The sequence below is a fragment of the Ascaphus truei genome, chromosome 5 (genome assembly GCF_040206685.1).
Source record: "Ascaphus truei isolate aAscTru1 chromosome 5, aAscTru1.hap1, whole genome shotgun sequence".
Lineage (NCBI taxonomy): Eukaryota > Metazoa > Chordata > Amphibia > Anura > Ascaphidae > Ascaphus > Ascaphus truei.
Genome location: NC_134487.1, coordinates 82,183,037 through 82,201,070, shown reverse-complemented (window position 1 = coordinate 82,201,070; position 18,034 = coordinate 82,183,037). Strand labels below are relative to the sequence as shown.

The 18,034-nt window shown below is 43.6% G+C and overlaps 1 protein-coding gene across 2 annotated transcripts in view; it reads left to right on the top strand.

Annotated features, from left to right (window-relative positions):
* NELL2 (neural EGFL like 2) overlaps positions 1 to 18,034 on the top strand; it is a 375,157-nt gene that overhangs the window by 95,760 nt on the left and 261,363 nt on the right. For both annotated transcript variants that reach the window (XM_075600120.1, XM_075600119.1), the window contains exons 6-7: positions 8,091 to 8,163; positions 8,262 to 8,344. In XM_075600120.1, coding sequence (XP_075456235.1) covers positions 8,091 to 8,163; positions 8,262 to 8,344 — 156 coding nt within the window. The remainder of the gene's footprint in view (positions 1 to 8,090; positions 8,164 to 8,261; positions 8,345 to 18,034) is intronic.

Below are 18,034 nucleotides of genomic sequence, written 5' to 3'. Positions count from 1 at the left end.
TGTATGGGAAGGATCCTTTAAGTAGTGGCTACACTGTGTGGCTACCCCTCTCATAAAAGTTACTTGGCGTTTTCATGTTTTTTTTTAATGATGATCAATTTAGACAAACGCTTGCAGTCCATTGGAATCTAAAATAGTATAGTATATGAAAGATGTGGACTTGTGGCTCTCAATGAAGCCATAGCACATTTCAGGAAACTGCCAACTCATTGTGCTTATAAAGGGAGTCTGCATAATTGGAAAAGTTTGAATTGAACTCTGTATGTAACCCTCCGTACTCTTTTGTTGTCAATATTCCTTTGTTTATGCTGTTTTGATTTGAAACCCTAACCTGCTTTTTTTTCTGTACCCCAAAAATGTTAGCCTGAATAAAATATTGGGAATTTAATGAAAACTAGAGAAAGAGAAAAGCAACATTATATTGTGGCACACTCAATATCAGTTAAAAAGGGATCACCACTATTATGGTTAAAACATAGCAGTTTACTATCCAATTACAAATGAATGTCATACAGTACATTCTCAAAAAAACAATTTAGTTATTAAAAATAAGTTACAAACATCTAATTATTAATCATAAAGGGCATTGGTGATCCATATTTAGTATGTTCCTATGTTTTGCTAGTACATGGAAACAATACCACCTGTATCCAACTATCTTAATCAAAGACCTCCCCGCCATCTGATGTTCATTGGAACAAATGTCTCTCTTCAGCTGAATTAGTAAATAATGAACAAACATCTATTTACTGATTATTCAAAAACCCTAGCAGCTTGATATATAATTAGGTTAGGGAAATTCATATCTAAATGGAAGTATAATTAGTGAGTGCCCAGTATCACACCATCTAAGGTTGTTTTAAAACAAATATTTCTCTTGAACGGGCTTCCCAGATGATTAGCACACACCTGTTTGTTGATCATACTAACACCGTAGCAAAATAATAAATAAATGGGTTAGGTGAATTTGAAACTAAATAGGAGAATAACTTGTAGATACTGTACACAATATCTCACACAGTTATATCTGAAATCTAAATTGTCCCTTATCAAGTGCAGAAATCAATTTGTAGTTCCTATAAAAATTCTGCATTAGGTAAATGTAATCAATAGTATAGCCATAGTTGGATCTCTGTCATTTCTCCAGTGGCAGGGTATAGCTCATAAAGGGTATAGCTCATAAAGATACCATGTATATGGAGCTATAACATGCTCTATAGAAAATAGATAGTGTTATGAACTGGAGGAAAGGAATGCAAGGTGCAGGGGGCACCATCGATAAAACGTCCTGTCCTCCAATGGAAATATAACTGCTAAAAAAAAAAAAACATAGTGCTGATCAGGAGGAGAGGTAGATGTTGTAGGAAACATCATAGAGAACCGTGTTCTCCCTCCCGGCACTATGACATCATCTCGAGGGATTACCACATTTAATGAAATACACTGTAAGTGGCAAAATGCCTGTAAAGTCAGCCATATGTTTTCAGTATGTATATTTATATAGCGCCCACAACTGTAACTTAGCGCTTTATAATAGAGACAATACAGTACAGGCAATTATAGTTCAATAAGTGCAACAAATAAGATCAGAGATTAGGAAAGGAAATCCCTGACCCGGAGATCTTACAATCAAAGTAGTATGATGGGAGATTTTCAGAGACAGCAGGTGAGGGAATAAGTGCAGTAGATGGCAGTCATTAGTAGGAGTAACTGTGGGTGCGGGAAATTAGCCATGGATGTAGGCTATTGGAACAATTAATTTAAGGGGTAAATTTTAAGGTTTGTCTTAAAGGTGGGGAAAGAAGGTGCTTGACATATATTTAGTGTGAGGGAGTTCCACAGGTAAGAGGCAGTGAGGGAAATGAGTGGTAAGGAGACAGTTATGGGTAGAAACACAGGAAATTATCAAGGCATAGCGAGAGATCAGCACTGATAGAGTAGATGAGTGGAGCGTCTTAAAGGTAAGAAAATAAGTTTGTGGCTGATCTAAAATGTGATGGCAAGCCAGACGAGGGATTTAAGGAGGAGATGAGCAGAGACTGTTTTGGGAGAAGGTGAAATTATTCTAGCAGCAGAACTTTGGGTAGATTGTAAAGGAGAAAGCCCTATAATCAGTATATTACAATAATCCAAATGGGAGAGGATAAAGGCCTGCATTAGAGTTTTAGTAGTAGCATGACAGAGGAAAAGGCGGATCTTAACAATATTACGGAGAAAGAAGCAACAAGTTTTAGCCATGCAGTGAATGTGAATGGAGAAGGAAAGGGAAGAGTCAAATGTAACCCCTAGGCAAAGTGCTTTGGGGATAGGATAGATAGTAGAACCATTTACAGTAATTGAAAAAGGTGATATTGCGCCAGGTTTAAGGGGAAATATAGATGTAGCCAAATACATTTTTGCATAGTCTTTGTGGGTAACGCATATCCCCCCCTCCCACGCGTTTAATGGTTGCTCGCTTTTCGCACATGGATGTCACACATAGTGACACGGACTGACAGGTGAATGACAATGGAGTTTTAGATGTTGGTTGCAATACTGGTCAGAAATGATAGTAAGTACTACAGTAGTTTACTATTTTGTCTTCAAAATCTAAATGCAATGTAACGCATCCTTTATTCCCGTTCTTTTTGGTACGATCCGATATGATATTAAACTGTATGTAATGGTATTGAAATGTACTAAATTAAATGTAAAAACTTAAGATGACTAAAAAGTAGTTTAAAATAAGAAATATTTTTATTAGAAAACATTAGGCTTTATGAAGAATACAATAATTCACATTTCTTTGCTCTTCTTGCAAATGTACAATCTTCTTCTTACTGCATCTTCTTCAGCCTGGCTGGCTCCTGGACATCTTCGCCTGTAAAGAGAGAATATCCTAGATTCATAAACGCGCATAAATACAGGAGTTCACTGCACAAATTACATGTGGGATACAGTACGCGTGTGTTTATACGCATGCGTGTCTATGGAACCTGGTTGAAACGTGTGACAGGGTGAATTCAATATGCCTGTGAGACCTATGTATAGGTCTGCAGTCCAGCAGTGAACTGGGTAATCTCAGCTTTGAACAGGTTGGGTTAATTAACCAGGTCCCAGCTGCCTCGTTAAGGGGCTTGAAAAACTCAGACTCTTCACTTGTGCCTGGTTCCTGTCTGAATCAAAGAAACGTGCCCTGAAACTCTGGAGGGATTCCGTCTGACCACAAACAAGTTCAACCGGCTCAGGAGCAGCATGCCACAGAACAGTGGTATTTGTTACACGGAGTGACAGTGGAGTACATGCAGAGTCTCTGAGGACACTTAGATATAAAGCTGGCTACATCTGCATGAGGAGCTCCAGTTTAAGACATATTAAGTTTAAGGCGTACTGTAGGAGTGCCAACGACAAGGATATAGCCAGGAGTTGATGAAGTCACCAAGTGATGGTGTGTAGAGAGAGGTCCCTAAGGTACACCAATAGACAGATCAACAGAAGACGAAGACATGTTGGCAACAAAGACCAAAAATGTGTGATGGGAGAGGTATGATCAGAACCACGAGAGCGCTTTGTTGCAGATAGCAATGGAGTTTAGAATATGAAGAAGAAGAGGGTGAACGACAGTATCAAAAACAGCAGAGAGATTGAGCAAGATTAGTAGGGATAATTAACCATGGGATTTTCCTTTATTTAGATAATTGGCTACATTAGTGAGCACAGTCTCTGTTGAGTGAGCTGTACGAAACCCAGATTTTAAAGGGTTCAGGAGGCCATTGGAAATAAGAAAGTTGATTATATGGGAGAACACAAGATGTTTTAGAAGTTTGGTGGTGAAAGGCAGGAGGGATACAGGTCAGTAGTTAGTAAGGTATGTAGGGTCTAGGGTGTTGTTCAGAATAGGTATGACCACCACATGTTAAAAGAGGAGTGGAAAGGCCTGAAGATAAGGAAATATTAAAGATATGCGTGAGAGTGGGGATTGAGACAGGAGTAAGAGTTCTGATAAGGTGTAAGGGGATAGGATCAAGAGGGCGTGTGGTAGAGGGAGAAAAGAAAATCAGCTTAGAAACTTCCAACTCTAGAACAAGAGAAAAGGAGTCAAGAGTGGAGTAAGTAGGTTTAGGTAGAAGCAGGGGACTGAAGGAATCTCAAGGGGGTGACCGAGAAATCAGAAAGGGAACAAATTTTAGTAAAGGCCAGGTCTAGATAGTGACCATCCCTGTGGGTGCTGGAATTGGTCCACTGGTGGAGGCCAAAGGAGGAGGTGATGCCCAGGAGAGTGAGATATCATCAATATTGCAGTTGAAGTCTCCCAGTAAAAGGATAGGCGAGTCAGAGGAAAAAAAGAAAGAAAGACAGGATTCAAAGTCCAAGAGGAAGGTGGAGGTAGAGGCTGCAGAGGTTGGGGGGTCTTTAGATGACTGCCACATGAGAGAGGGTAGAAAATCTGGACAGCGTGAACCTCAAAAGAAGAGAGAGAAACAGATGAAGGCAATGGGAGAAGAGGAGGAGACTGACCCCAGTTATCGAGGTGTGGAGTGTTAGATAAAGAGAGACTGCTATAGGAAACAGCAGCCCCAACAGCAGAGTCATGTTTTGGGAGACAGGTTTCTGTTGAGTAAAGACCTGAAGAGAATGAGAGTAGAAGAGTTTGTGTACAACGAGAGCCTTGTTAATCAGAGAGCAGACATTCCAGAGTGCACAGGAGAAGGAAGGGGGACAAGGAATAGGTATTAAGTTAGATGGGTAAACACATTTGGCTGGGAGGGAGGAGAAGACAGGTATCATGTACCCCTACCTGCATTTTGTTGTTTCAAGCAAAATAGCTTTTCCATCACTAGAATGTCTAGCTGGTGTCTTTCCTTTACCAATATGTTGCCATGGTTAGAGTTTTACCCTGATTGCCAAAAAGCCTACACTGGTGACACGTTTTATCCTTAGCTGGCTAGTTCCGCAAGCCGGGAGATGTCCCGGCTTGCTAGCCAAATCCCCTCAGCGTGCCGCGCGTCACTGATGCGCGGTCACGCTTCATCGGGTGCCTGCGCCCCATGCACGCGTGCCCAGGGCTCCCCGAGGGAGCCCTGGTGTCCCGCGATGTGGGGGACGGCGGTGGGGGGTTCCGGGGAACCCGGCGGACCCGGAGAGGGGAGGGGGAAGCCCCGATCGGAGGACCGCTCCTCCGAGGCTTCGGCGCGCGCACGGGACACCCCGGCGCGCGCCCGGTTACTGTCGCGGCCGAGACCAGGCAAAGGTAAGAATAAACTCGGCCGCGACAGTACATAATTAAAAATAGTTTTAGTTTAGTGTTTTAGATAACTGTAATAACTGTAATCTGTTGATGAAAGTAGTGTAGCAGAAGTTGTAGAAGAAGCTGCCTTTGGGATAGCCGGAGGTGCATTTTCCTTTGTTTTCTTTTTTATCGCCACTCTGCATCATTCCATAATAGGAGCCAAGCTCCTTTAGACTAATACACCCCCAGTCTTTCCCAACTGGGGCGTCATTGAATGGGATTGATAGAAATCTGTGTAGTCTTTTGTATGCCTCCTTTAATCAGGCTCTGGAGCTGGCAAGACAGTGTGGTCAGGGGGGGCTTTGAACAAAAGCTGACATTGAATCAGCTTTTTGTATACTGGCCATCAACCCTGAATGTTTTAGCTTGATTGTTTTTCCATTTCAATGTTCAATTAGACAAGCATTTAACAATGGGATGTTTTCTGTCTCGCTTGCATTTAAAAGCCTTTGTCTCCTTTTTGGCCTGAGTATTAAAGGTTGAATCAGGGAGCAATTTGCTGATTCATTATGAAGATGATTTTGTGCTTGCTGGTCCAGAGCAGGGGTGTTCAACCCCAGTCCTTAAGCCCCCCCAACAGGTCAGGTTTTCAGAATATTCCAACTTGAGCACAGGCGGCTCAATAAGTCACTGCTTCAGCACAGGTGGCTCAATCAGAGGCTCAGTTTTCGACTTCCGATAAATATAGGACTCTTCCTAATCAACATAATCCACACATTTCCCCGTTTCTTGAAACGACTGGAATTCTAGTTGATAATGGAATTCCTTTTTCAGCCACTTGAAATTCCTATAATGTAAAAAGAAGTTACCAAATACTAAATAGAGTTGGTTTAAGTATTATTAATGATATTCGGCTTGACAACGACAGAAATTCAAAGATCTACAAAATCAAGTTCTTATCCCCAAAAACGATGTAAAAGACCTATTAACCTCATTTATACGTATCCACTTCACAAGAGCCTCACATTTAGTTGCAGAACCCTCCCCTACAATGATGGCACTCATCAATGTAGCATCCATATTGCTTCAGGTTTGGTACATAAAGGTTGTCAGACCATATAAATATTTTCTCTCTAAAAAAAAAAAGGAATAAGTTATCATATGTGGGTGCTGCGGCTGTCCCTATTGCAGTACCTTTCTATTCCTTTTTTTAAATTAATTTCCTGTGAAATTGTTGTTTTAATTCTTGGATAAATAAATTGACTTCTCTTAAATATCTATTTTGAATAATTGATGGTTGATGCACGATATACGGATTGTGAAATTGCAGTAAAGATGAAAATGATGTGGTACCACAAATCACTCTCTGGAGTGTAGTGGATATAATGTTTAATGGTTTGTTATGGTGGTTTAATGTTACTCTTAATGATCCTGGCTGGGGGCAGAGCCTTATGGTGTTAGTGATTCTCTCTTGGTTGGGAGGCAAGAGATTAGTGTAATTTATAGTGACTGTTGCCTGGCAGATTAATATTGATTATGCTACAAAATGTGTGCTGCCATTTTACCATCACCTATATAATGTCTTGTGTGTTTTAAAGTGTTTTTTTTTTTTTTTTTAGATCTGGGTGTCTAGGGTTTTTGGGGAGTGCATCATATGGTTCTTATATATGTGAAAGGTTTAATAACTTTTCCTATGCATGTTCTTCCCCCACCCCCTGTTAAGTATAAGTGCAATTTATTAACAAGCTGGTACATTTCCATCAAGTTAATTATTAGGGCAATCTCACCTAGACTTTTTTTTTAGCCCATTAGTAACCGAATTAACTTTCTAAATAAATATTATTAAAGCCAAAGTTTAAATGTTTTGATTTTTTGGAAAATAAAGAAAACTCTTTGCCCATGAAAAGCAAATAAAACAACCTGGGCCTTTTAGTCTTCAGTACCACAGTGACACATTACATGTGTGCATACTTCCGCCCTGCTAGTTGCCTGCTGCTTATATCAAACACAAGGGAAGAGCTAAAGGAAGCCAAGCACTTACAGTACTAAGTTGCATATTATTGTGTTAACTTTACTGGAGGAAAAAAAACATATTTCGAATATTTTTTCTGAGCATCAATGATCCAGATGACCCATTAACTGGGTCGCTGCTATTGGTTAATTTTGGTGCTGTTGTTCCTCCGCTATTAGATTAGCAGAAGAAAATGTCCCATATTTTACTGCCAGTTCTCACCTGATATGAACAATATCCAACTGCTACATTTACCAGCTCATTAGCACCAACTGGAAGCAACCTGCTACCGGCTGGTATGTTTTTACATCACTTTCTAGTGTATATAGAGCATCTTTTATATACACTAAACATATAATATTTTTAAAGGACAACATCTGTGAATAATTGTCATGTGTGTCCAATAATAGGTACTGTAGTACAGTACATACTACGTAAGGGCCATTTTAGATGTTTATGGTAGAAGTACCTGTATTGCACTTTTACTTTATAAAGGCCAAGTGATAGCTTCAGTACTTACCTGTACAGTACATGTCATTGTGATAACATTTATCTGTAATGGCAGTTGTACTACAAGGATCAAGTGATGTTTTATTAATTCATTTTCATAGAAATGATCCTTTAGTTTTAGCTCTCCTTAGATCTTTCTCCTGGTGAGCGTTTATCCTTTGGGGAAAGTAGATATATTAAGCATGTTATTTAAAATGTAAGCAGCTTTTAGTTGCTTGCTGTAGACATTTTAATTGGATCTTCGTATCTTAGTTTGCTATTGATTTGTAAAAAAAAAAAAAAAAGATATTGTACATGTCAAACTTTCCTCTGTAGCCATTAATGTAACACAATGTTTACTCTTGTTGTTCTTGTCTATAGGGTATAATGCAAGATGTGCAAATCGTTATCATGCCACAGGGATTTATCTCTCAGTGTCCTGATCTTAATCGAAGTAAGTAGTATCTCCTTTTTTGCTCACATTATCAAACATTGCTCTCATTTCTATTCTAATTGATCGAATTTAATGTGATGAATTCTTGAATATTTCAGCCTGCCCAACATGTAATGACTTCCATGGACTTGTACAGAAAATTATGGAGTTGCAAGACATTTTAGCCAAGACATCAGCCAAGGTAGGCCTTAGTTATAATTGGTAGGGGGAAGGGATCATATATGTTTGTGTTCTTTTGTTCTGTGCAGATACCTGGGATTCTCATTTAAGCATTGAAGTGAATGTTGCTATTGAGCTGTAAAAACAGACAGAGGGGAAAAATAATTCTCACACTATTAGCTGATTTTCTTCTTTTTCTACATAGATGATTCATTTATCATATGTAGTGTTTTAAAGGTTATCCATAAAGCACGTAAAAAAGCTTTACTATGGCCATACCACATACTGCGTACAGTGCACATGCTCTCTATTACTCGCATTGAAACCTTCTGTTTTCCTACACTCCTCATAATTGGCTAAAACAAGTCTCAGGGGGGGCAGACACTTTAAATGTAATCCAATAAAAAAAAAATTGTACTTTTTGACGTGAGAGCAATTAATCAAATTACTGAAACGGCAGTAATTGGTTGAGGTCTAAATCATCTTTGTAAAACAAGTTTTTCTTTTACATCCAATCTCCTCCTGTTCAATAAAGTCTATACAAATAAAAAATCTGAGTCAAAACAAAGAAATAGGTTATACATTTTTTTTTGTAGGAACACACAATGTATACTTCCTAAAGATGTCCTAAGACTCATTGTCCCTTGCACCATAGTCAAAAAAGCAAAAAGTCCACTGTGCCAGGAACACTGTCTGCCGCAGTCAAGCTACTGGGTGTCCATGCTAATGAATGGGACCCCTCGGTAGCATTAATCCCCCTGCAGTGACCACCCCTGCCGTATGACCGCTGGTGGCAGTGGCACTGCAGACACTTAGCTTCCAATTATAGTAGCTCCAAAGTTGTCATTGCCAAACCATGTGGTTTGGCACTTTCAGAACATGCTAATACAGGGCTGGCTGGGAATTTTGTGGGCTCAGTGATTAGGTCTTTTGTAGGGCTTCTTACTTGTCTTTCATGGCATCTCCTTCACAGCCGACTCAGCAGCATGATGTCGCGGCACCATGCGACATCACATTGTCATTACAACGTGGCGCCATTCAGTGTTGCATTGTCATGTCAACACAACACCATGTGATGTCATGATGCCATGTGACGTCACGTTGTCATCGCAATGCGCAACCATTTTATGTAAAGGGACGCTGTAGGAAGAGATGCCACTGGACAAGGTAAGCAACACTTACAGAGGCCCCTCGCTCTCCCCCGGCAATCAGTTTTATTGTTTTGGGGAAGAGCACGGGGGCCTCTGGAAGCACGGGGCTCGGTTCAGTGGCACTGATGGAACCATCATCAAGTCAGCCCTTGTTTAGGAGCCAAAACGCCTGGATTGTACTTTGCTTTAGAAGCGGAATGACCTGAAGTGGTGCTAACTGCATCCCCCAGTCTGACTTTGCTCTCTCAGCCAAACCCATATTTCAGGCTCTGGATGTACTGTATCTCGCAATACCAATCTGTGAAAAAAAAATGCAAGTTTTTAGAAGCGGTTTCCATAATAGAGCTATAGAAAAGCAATTTTAGTAAAAACAAATAAATAAATAAAAGTTGGAGGGTTTTTTGACAAACCGATCTGATTGGCTGAGCCAGAGTGAAACCACTTCTAAAAAAGCCTTTTAGACACCGTTTGGTCAGGCGAGAAGGAATAATAGAGCAGCACAACATGCTAATCCGCACTTTAGAAGCAGTTTGTCACACTTCAGAGCTACTAGAATAGCATATTAGTTTTGCTACATCTGTATATTCCAAAGCAACACAGAGAATTTCAATTCTACATTAAATATCTATTTTTTTTTTCAACATTCTGTTTATTGTGTTTTTCAAAGTATAACATACAGTTGTCACATTGTCAAAATAAGAAGCTTTCCATGGGACAAACAACATTCATACCGCCATTCATACCGACCTGGGAGAAGGGAGACAAGGGGGTATGGGGGTAGGAAGGGGGGTGGGGAGGGGGGGGGCAGAGGAATCCTTTCTGATATACGATGTTCACCGCTCCTGGTCCGTAGATCAGGTGTTACGCCCAACTGTTTCGGCGAGGCACCGGGTAGTGAATATGGGGGGTAATGGATCTGTGTTAGCGTCCTCCCGTGGCGGGCATACTGTCTCTCTCGTATGTGGCTAATTGCAGCTTCTGCTCGCCATCCAAGGAGAACTCACCTGCCGCTTTTAAAGCCAGATGGAGGCATTGCTCACCCCTGGGATGTCTGTCTGTGCCAGCCAAGGCAACCAGACTTTTTGAAACTTTGGGCCAGTGTCGTTGACCAGACTTGTCAACTTTTCCATCTGGCAAACAAACCAAATTCTATTCCGAATTTTGTCTAATGATGGAATTGCATTCTGTTTCCACAATGCTGCAGTCTCGCACCTCATACCCGTAGCAAAGTGTGCGATCAATTTGTTCCCTGATCGAGATACGTCTGTCGTGGGTTTGCCTAAAAGGAACACCCACGGATCTAGTTGAATTTTGAGGCCCAAAAAGAGCCTCTGTAGCCAATCTCTAATTTGGATCCATACGGGTCTGAGTCGTGGACAAGACCACAGCATGTGCAACAGGTCCCCCTGTTCCCCGCACTGCCTGGGGCAGAGCGGGGAAGCGCCCGGCGCAAATTTTGCCAATCTAACTGGGGTGAGGTACCACCGCATTAGTACTTTATATGAGTTCTCCTTTAATGTTGTACAGATCGAACTACTGGCTGCCGCCTTAAAAATCTCAGCCCAGTCGTCGTCCTCCAGTGGCCCCGTCAGATCTGTTTCCCATTGTGTCATGAACCTGGGTTTGCGTGAACCGTCACTGTCAGAACCGACCACCACCCTGTACAGAGCAGATATGAGTCCCTGTGTGTCGGTGCCCCGACCACAGAGCTTCTCAAAATTAGTTAACGGCGGTCTAATAGTGTGTTTGGTGTAAAATGCCCGGACCTGGAGGTATCTAAGAAATTCTGTGTTGGGAATGCCAGTTTCTGACTGTAATAGATCAAACGGTTTAATGGTGTCGCGTCCCTCCAGGTCTTTTAGTTTGTGGAACCCCCTGTTTTGCCAAAGTGTGAAGTTTTTGCCAACTAATCCCGGAGCAAAATCTGGATTCCCGTATAATGGGGCCATTAAAGTGTGTTTAGAGGTTAATGAGTGATTAGTTTTGGCCGCTTCCCAGACCGACAGTGAGTTGAGCACGGAGGACAGAGGATCCTTTAGGTCTTTCAGTCTAGCTTTTGGGTACCAAATTAGGTTTTCGATTGCAAGCGGGGCGCAGACCTCCTTCTCCGATGCCACCCAGCGTCTCAGCTCTGGGTTCCCATGCCACTGTGTGATTTGGCATAATTGGGCTGCTTTATAGTATGCCAACAAGCTCGGCACTGCCAGGCCCCCTGTCTCCCTGGATCGTTGCATAATTGTCATTTTTACCCGTGGTGTTTTATTTTGCCAAATAAATTTCGTGACTGAGTTTTGTAGTTCTTTAATCTCTGATCGTACCACTGGTATCGGGAGAGTTTGAAAGAGATACAGTAAACGTGGGAGAAGGTTCATCTTAACACAGTAGATTCTACCAATCCAGGAAATTCCGTAAGTGGACCATATTTTGAGCTCCTTTGTTAAAGCCCGTAGGAGCTGTGGATAATTTGCCTGATAGAGAGTGGAGCTCTGTTTAGTAATATGTACCCCTAGATACTTTATCTTTTTCGGCTGCCATTGAAATTTGAAATTAATTTCTATTAATTTCTCCATGTATCTCGGCAAATTCAGACTGAGCGCCTCTGATTTAGCCTGATTGATCTTAAAACCCGATATGCTACTAAATTTTTCCAGTAGGGCGAACAGATTGGGTAGCGAGGTGAGTGGCTTTGTCAGTGTCAGGATAATGTCATCTGCGTATAGTGCCACCTTGTGTTCTTGTGACATAATTTGGATTCCGGAGATGTCCGGGTTGCTACGAATGTGCGCTGCTAGCGGTTCCATGCATAAGGCGAACAACAGGGGCGAGAGTGGGCAGCCCTGTCTAGTTCCGCTTTTGATATTAAACAGCTCTGATGGGAAGCCTTGGTGTACTACCTTAGCTGCCGGTGTTGTGTATAATGCTTTAATTGCCCCTAATATTTTCCCTCTAAACCCAAATGCTCCAAGCGTAGACTCCATGTATGGCCAGTCAATCCTGTCGAAGGCTTTCTCCGCGTCCAAGCTTAGTGCTATGCCACGGAGCCCGTTGGTATTGATGAAATCAATAATATCTATTATCCTTCTGGTATTATCGGCCGCTTGTCTATCCCTAATAAAACCAACCTGGTCTGGGTGAATAAGCCTTGGCACGATCGCACTCAATCTGTTAGCCAGTAGTTTAGAATAAATTTTGATGTCTGAATTGATTAATGATATCGGCCTATAACTTTGGCAATTTGTAGCATCTTTGTCCTTCTTATGTATTAAAGATATCGACGCCTGGAGCATGTGGGCCGTGAAGGGTTCCCCCGACAATACCCCATTGAACATTTTGAGCATGTGCGGCGCTAAAATCCCTACAAATTTTTTATAGTATAAATTGGAAAATCCATCAGGGCCTGGGGCCTTGGAGGGTTTTAGGTTCTTAATAACCCCTACCAACTCCTCTAATGAAAAGTCCTTCTGAATCGCCTCGTGCTCCAATCTGCTCAGCCTAGGGAGATCCGCTTCTCTCAGGAAAGACTGGAGTGTGGCGCTAGTTTTTGTGCCATGTGCAACCTTCTCCCCGTTATATAACTGCTCATAAAAAAAGTCTAAACTCTTCCACTATTCGTTTAGGGTTGGAGGACATATCTCCTGTTTTGGCCTTGATTGCCTGAATGTTATAGTTTGGCTGCTTATTGCGGATCCGGTTAGCTAGCATGGTGTCCAGCTTGTTGGCTTTTTCAAAGAATTTCCTCTTTGTCCAGCTCATGTCCCTCTCGGCCCGGGAGGTAAGGAGGAGGTTAAGTTCAATCCTTACATCCTTCAACTCCTTTAAGATATCCCCTCCACCTGATCGGCTATGGAGTATGGAGAGCTCATGTAGCCTCTTATATAATTGGGTCAATTTGGCCTCCCTTAGCTTCTTTCGTCTTGCTGCAAGACTGATCAAAATTCCCCGCAGCGTGGCTTTGTGGGCTTCCCATAACGTTATTTGTGAATCCACTGTACCCGTGTTTAGTGAGAAAAACTGTCTGATCTCATCTTTAATTGTCTGTTCAATTTCTGGGATCTTAATCAGGGATTCATTTAGTTTCCAATTTGCTCCGGGACTAATTGGTCTAATTTGTGTGCATCGTAGCTCTATTGATGCATGGTCCGACCATGTAATGTCATGGATTATAGTGTCGGATATTTGGGGGACTATTCTGCCCGAGACAAAGAAGTGGTCGATCCTACTATAACTGTCGTGGGGGTGTGAGTAAAACGAATAACTACGTTCGCCAGGATGCTGCTCCCTCCAGATGTCAACCAGACAACCTCTCCGTAGTCCTTCCAGCAGTGCTGTGACTCCTGCCTGTCTGTCTCGCTCTTGTCTAGGGGATCTATCAATGCGGGTGTCCAGAACTTTATTAAAGTCTCCCGCTACTATAACGTTTCCGACTGCCCATCTTTGAAGTTTGAGGAAAAATGCGTCAAAGAACTGCGGGTCACGCTCACATGGGGCGTAAACGCATGCTAGGGTCACCCTGCAATGCTGCAGAAGACCCACTATAATGAGATAACGACCCTCTGGGTAACGCTTTATTTGTTCGACCTCAAAAGGGACTCGGTTGTGAAATAGTATAGCGACCCCTTTTTTCTTTTTCTTAGCTGAAGCGAGGTAAAATCGTCTGAAGTTTTTGTCAATGAACCCTGGGTTTTTACTTGAGCTATAGTGTGTCTTTTGGAGGAAGAGAACATCCGCTTTCCGGCGTTTAAATTCTGCGAAGGCTATTCTGCGCTTTTGTGGGGAGTTAAAGCCCTTAACATTTTGTGATATGAACGTCAGTGCCATGGGTGTGTGTATATGGAATCTAGGTATGTAGCAGAAGGATATGACCTACCCGGGCCTCGTGTCTGCGAATACTGCCGGTGACGGCTGAGTTAAATCCATCTTGTGTTTGCCTTTACCTTTGCTTTTACTCTGGGGAGGTCTGAAGGTGGGGGGGGGAAACAACGGGGGGGGAAACAAAAAACACAGAACCACACAACATTCACACATAAAACCAAATTGATCTTAGACGACCTATGGTTTTCTGCCTGGGAATAGCAGTCACGCCTTGGACTCTCCCTCCCTCCTGTCCAGGCTCGTGGGGGGTAGTCCTCCCCACGCCTTCCCAGGTCTTTGACTGAGCCGCGGTGTAGGACCGCAGCCCCGTCAGAAAGGCACATGCCAACAGGCAGGGACAAGGGCAGTCATCCGCCCCCCCGCCGGCGATGCAACAGTATCTGTATAATCAGTAAGCTAACTATAGTGTTAGCCAAAACTTAACCCATACTAACTGTTGAGTAATCCCTTGATAACGCAGCAGTATAGTTAACTGCACTATACTGCCTAAAGTGACACTCACTTGCTACCCCTTTGAATGTGTAAAGGTATCAGCCTAAACTGCGGTTGACCCTGTCTCCCTCTGAGGTTTCAATACCTATCACTACATTTATATATTTAACCATCTATAACATTTTTTAAAACAATTCCCCGAGATCTCCCCCCCCCCGCCCCCGACCAGAGTGCACTCGGTGCATCGGCAAGAATCCGGCAGCACCCCACCCCCCGCCCCCCCCCCCCCACTTATTTAGTGAGCTGCAGAGCTTAAACCCGGCCATAAGGCCTCAGCCAGTCCCGGGACCTGTCTCGTTGTTGTATCCCTTCCGGGATCTTGTCCCTTTCTCCAGCTTCTTCACGGGGGAGTGCGCGTACCCTCTAAGAGCCTCCTCCGTCACCTTCTATGGCTGTCAGTGGGACCCATCCGCTTCCGCGGCCGTCACTTCCGGGTCGTCCATGGTCTGAGTGGATCCGCCCCCTGACGTCATCGCAGCAGCGTCCTCATATCCGCCCGCGAGCAGCAGAGAGGGAAGGCGTGCCCTGCAGGTGGAGCCGAGCGGAGCTCCCAGACTTCACGCCAAAACAGCTCCTCCATTGCTCTTTCGCGCTTCTTCACCAACCTGACCCTCGTGTGCTGCTGGGCCGCCATCTTGGTGAGTGGACACGCTGATCTGTTCTGATTTTTTTTTTTTCTCCCTTTTTTCCTGTCTTTTCTGTTGTGGAGGTTCCAGCTTTTGTTAAGCTGACCAGGTCAACGGGTAATTCCCAGGTGGGACGGGGGGGGAACGAAGGGGAATGGAGCCGAGCCGAGAGGGAAGGGGGGGGGAACTGGAGGAGGCAGAGGGAAGCCATTCAACATGGCCTTCCCATCCTCGCCCCCACCTTTAGCGGCCAACGGGGGGGCAGGCCAGGGCCCGGGGTAGGCAACATCCTGTAACTGTGATCATTGTCCTGAACCTCAGACGGGTCTCGACAGACCTGCTTTATCTCTCCATTGACCGCTCGCTGCTCCTACCCTCTTCCATTCAGCGGGTCGAGGAGGGTATGTCTCTGGTGCCTCCGGCAGCTGTAGCGTGTCCGGGAGCCCCAACCTCTTCAGGAACTCTGGCCCATCAGCTAGATATTTCAGAGCCTGGGTCCGGCCGTTCTGCACTACGACCAGCGCAAAAGGGAAGGCCCACCTGTATCTGATCCCCTTGTCTCGGAAGAGTTTTGTGATTGGTTGGAGGGCCCTCCTTCGCGCTAGTGTGACTGGGGAAATGTCCTGAAAGATGGCCATTTCGATCCCTTTGAATGGCACCAGTGGGGTAGCCCTGGTCAGACGGCAGATTTCCTCCTTGGTGGTGAAATGATGCAGGCGGAGTATGATATCTCTGGGAGGGTTATTGGGCAATGGGCGGCCTCGCAGTGCGCGGTGACACCGGTCCATAACTAATTCGGCCTCAGATTTCCCTGGCATTATAGATGTCATCCATCTGTTAATCAGCCGCTCAGGGTCCAGGATTTCCTCCGGTATGCCCCTGACCCGTAGGTTGTTCCGCCTGTCCCGGTTTTCACTGTCTTTGTGGCGTTCCTCCAGCTCGGCCACTCTCCGTTCCAGCTTAGCAATTTGGGCTCCCATCTCTCCTTGGCACTTGGAAGTCTCCTCCACCCTCTTCTCCAGTGCGTTCGTGCGGTTACCAATGCCCAGTATATCCTTTCTCAGCTGGTCCACCTCCCCTCGGAAGAAGGTCTTTAAATCGGAGAGTAACTGTGCAATCTCCTGTTTGAGGGAACCCGTGGGCTCCTCCGTAGTCATCTCTATCTCCGGTGCGGAGTCAGAGTCAGATGCCGCCATATTAGCTGTATCTCTGGGCTTTTTTGCACCGGTGAAATATGTGCGCACATCTACCCTCTGCTTAGGCTTTTTGCGGGTCGCTGCCATTCTTTTGTGTCCAGCGCTGTTAGCTGAATCAGGGGTGAGATTTTATTTTGAGTTTTTGCGGGTTTTTGTCACTTTATTTTACTAAATATCGCCAGCGGGACACGGAGCACTCAGATCAAGCCTCCATCTCCGATCCCGTCGCGCATGCACCTTAATGATATAATTTTTAAAACAAAAAGAGTGCAAATTACATATTACATTGCCAGTTCTACTTCAGCAAATGTTTCTTGATATATTTTTGTGCGGCCACAAAAAGTTTGCTAAAATCCTACAGTAGTTGCTCATTTTCAAGGTCAAAGAATGTGTATTTGTTGATTTTCATTTTTATGCAACTATGGGAAACTTGACAAATTCTGCCAAGTTTCGCAAAAACAATCCTAAATTTTCACAAACTGTAAGGCATATGTTTCTCTCTGAGTAAAATATTTATGTTTGGCATTTTCGTGAAGTTTGTCATTTTTATGCTTTCTTCTCTGTGAAGTTGCTTTCCGCATCTTGAATCTGCACGGCAATATTCTGCATTAAACTCAACCTTATATTAAAAGTGAATGCACTTTCAAAACATAGGATCTTTTTATGTTTGGGTACAAGAGTTGCAATGCATTTCAACTGCACAAAATATATAAATGATACCTTTGGAAAAGTAAGTTTAGAGCAGATAATACAATTGCCTGCAAATTCTACCTTTACAGAGGAAAATACAGTCTTGTTGCAGAAGCTAGGAAATGGCTTATAAATATTCAGGCTCTTGCCACTCGGATAACAAATGATTAAATAAAACAGAACTGAGGTAGGTTACCTGATTTACAAAGCTGACCTCAGCAGAATAAATGGTTAGAAATAAAGAGGCATTTTCGCAGTGCTGGCTCCTCAGATAGATAGATTTCTGAGTAGAATGTGAAAAAAAGGAACAGGAAACCAAATAGGTAGTTCATTATGTATGCTACTATTATTTTTTAAACTTATAATAGTTAGCAGTGAACAAGCCTCAAAGGGCTCGAAAGCTTGTACTCTGTAAACTATTGTTTATTCAATAAAAGGTAGCATACTATTGTGGCCATGTCTCCCTCTGGGTTCCCCGCTTACCTCCGATGCGGTTGTGGCTAGTCCAGAAGGCAGAGAGCATGTGGTGAGGGTCGGGGCAGCGATCGGGTCGCCGGGACCTCCGTGGCGCACCTGACAAGCGGGGGCCGCCATGTTTGTTTGCGCACGCATCCGCAGTGTGAGTTTGCTCATGCGCAGTGTCTCCCGAGTGCGGCGGCCATTACAAAGGCCTTGCACATGCACA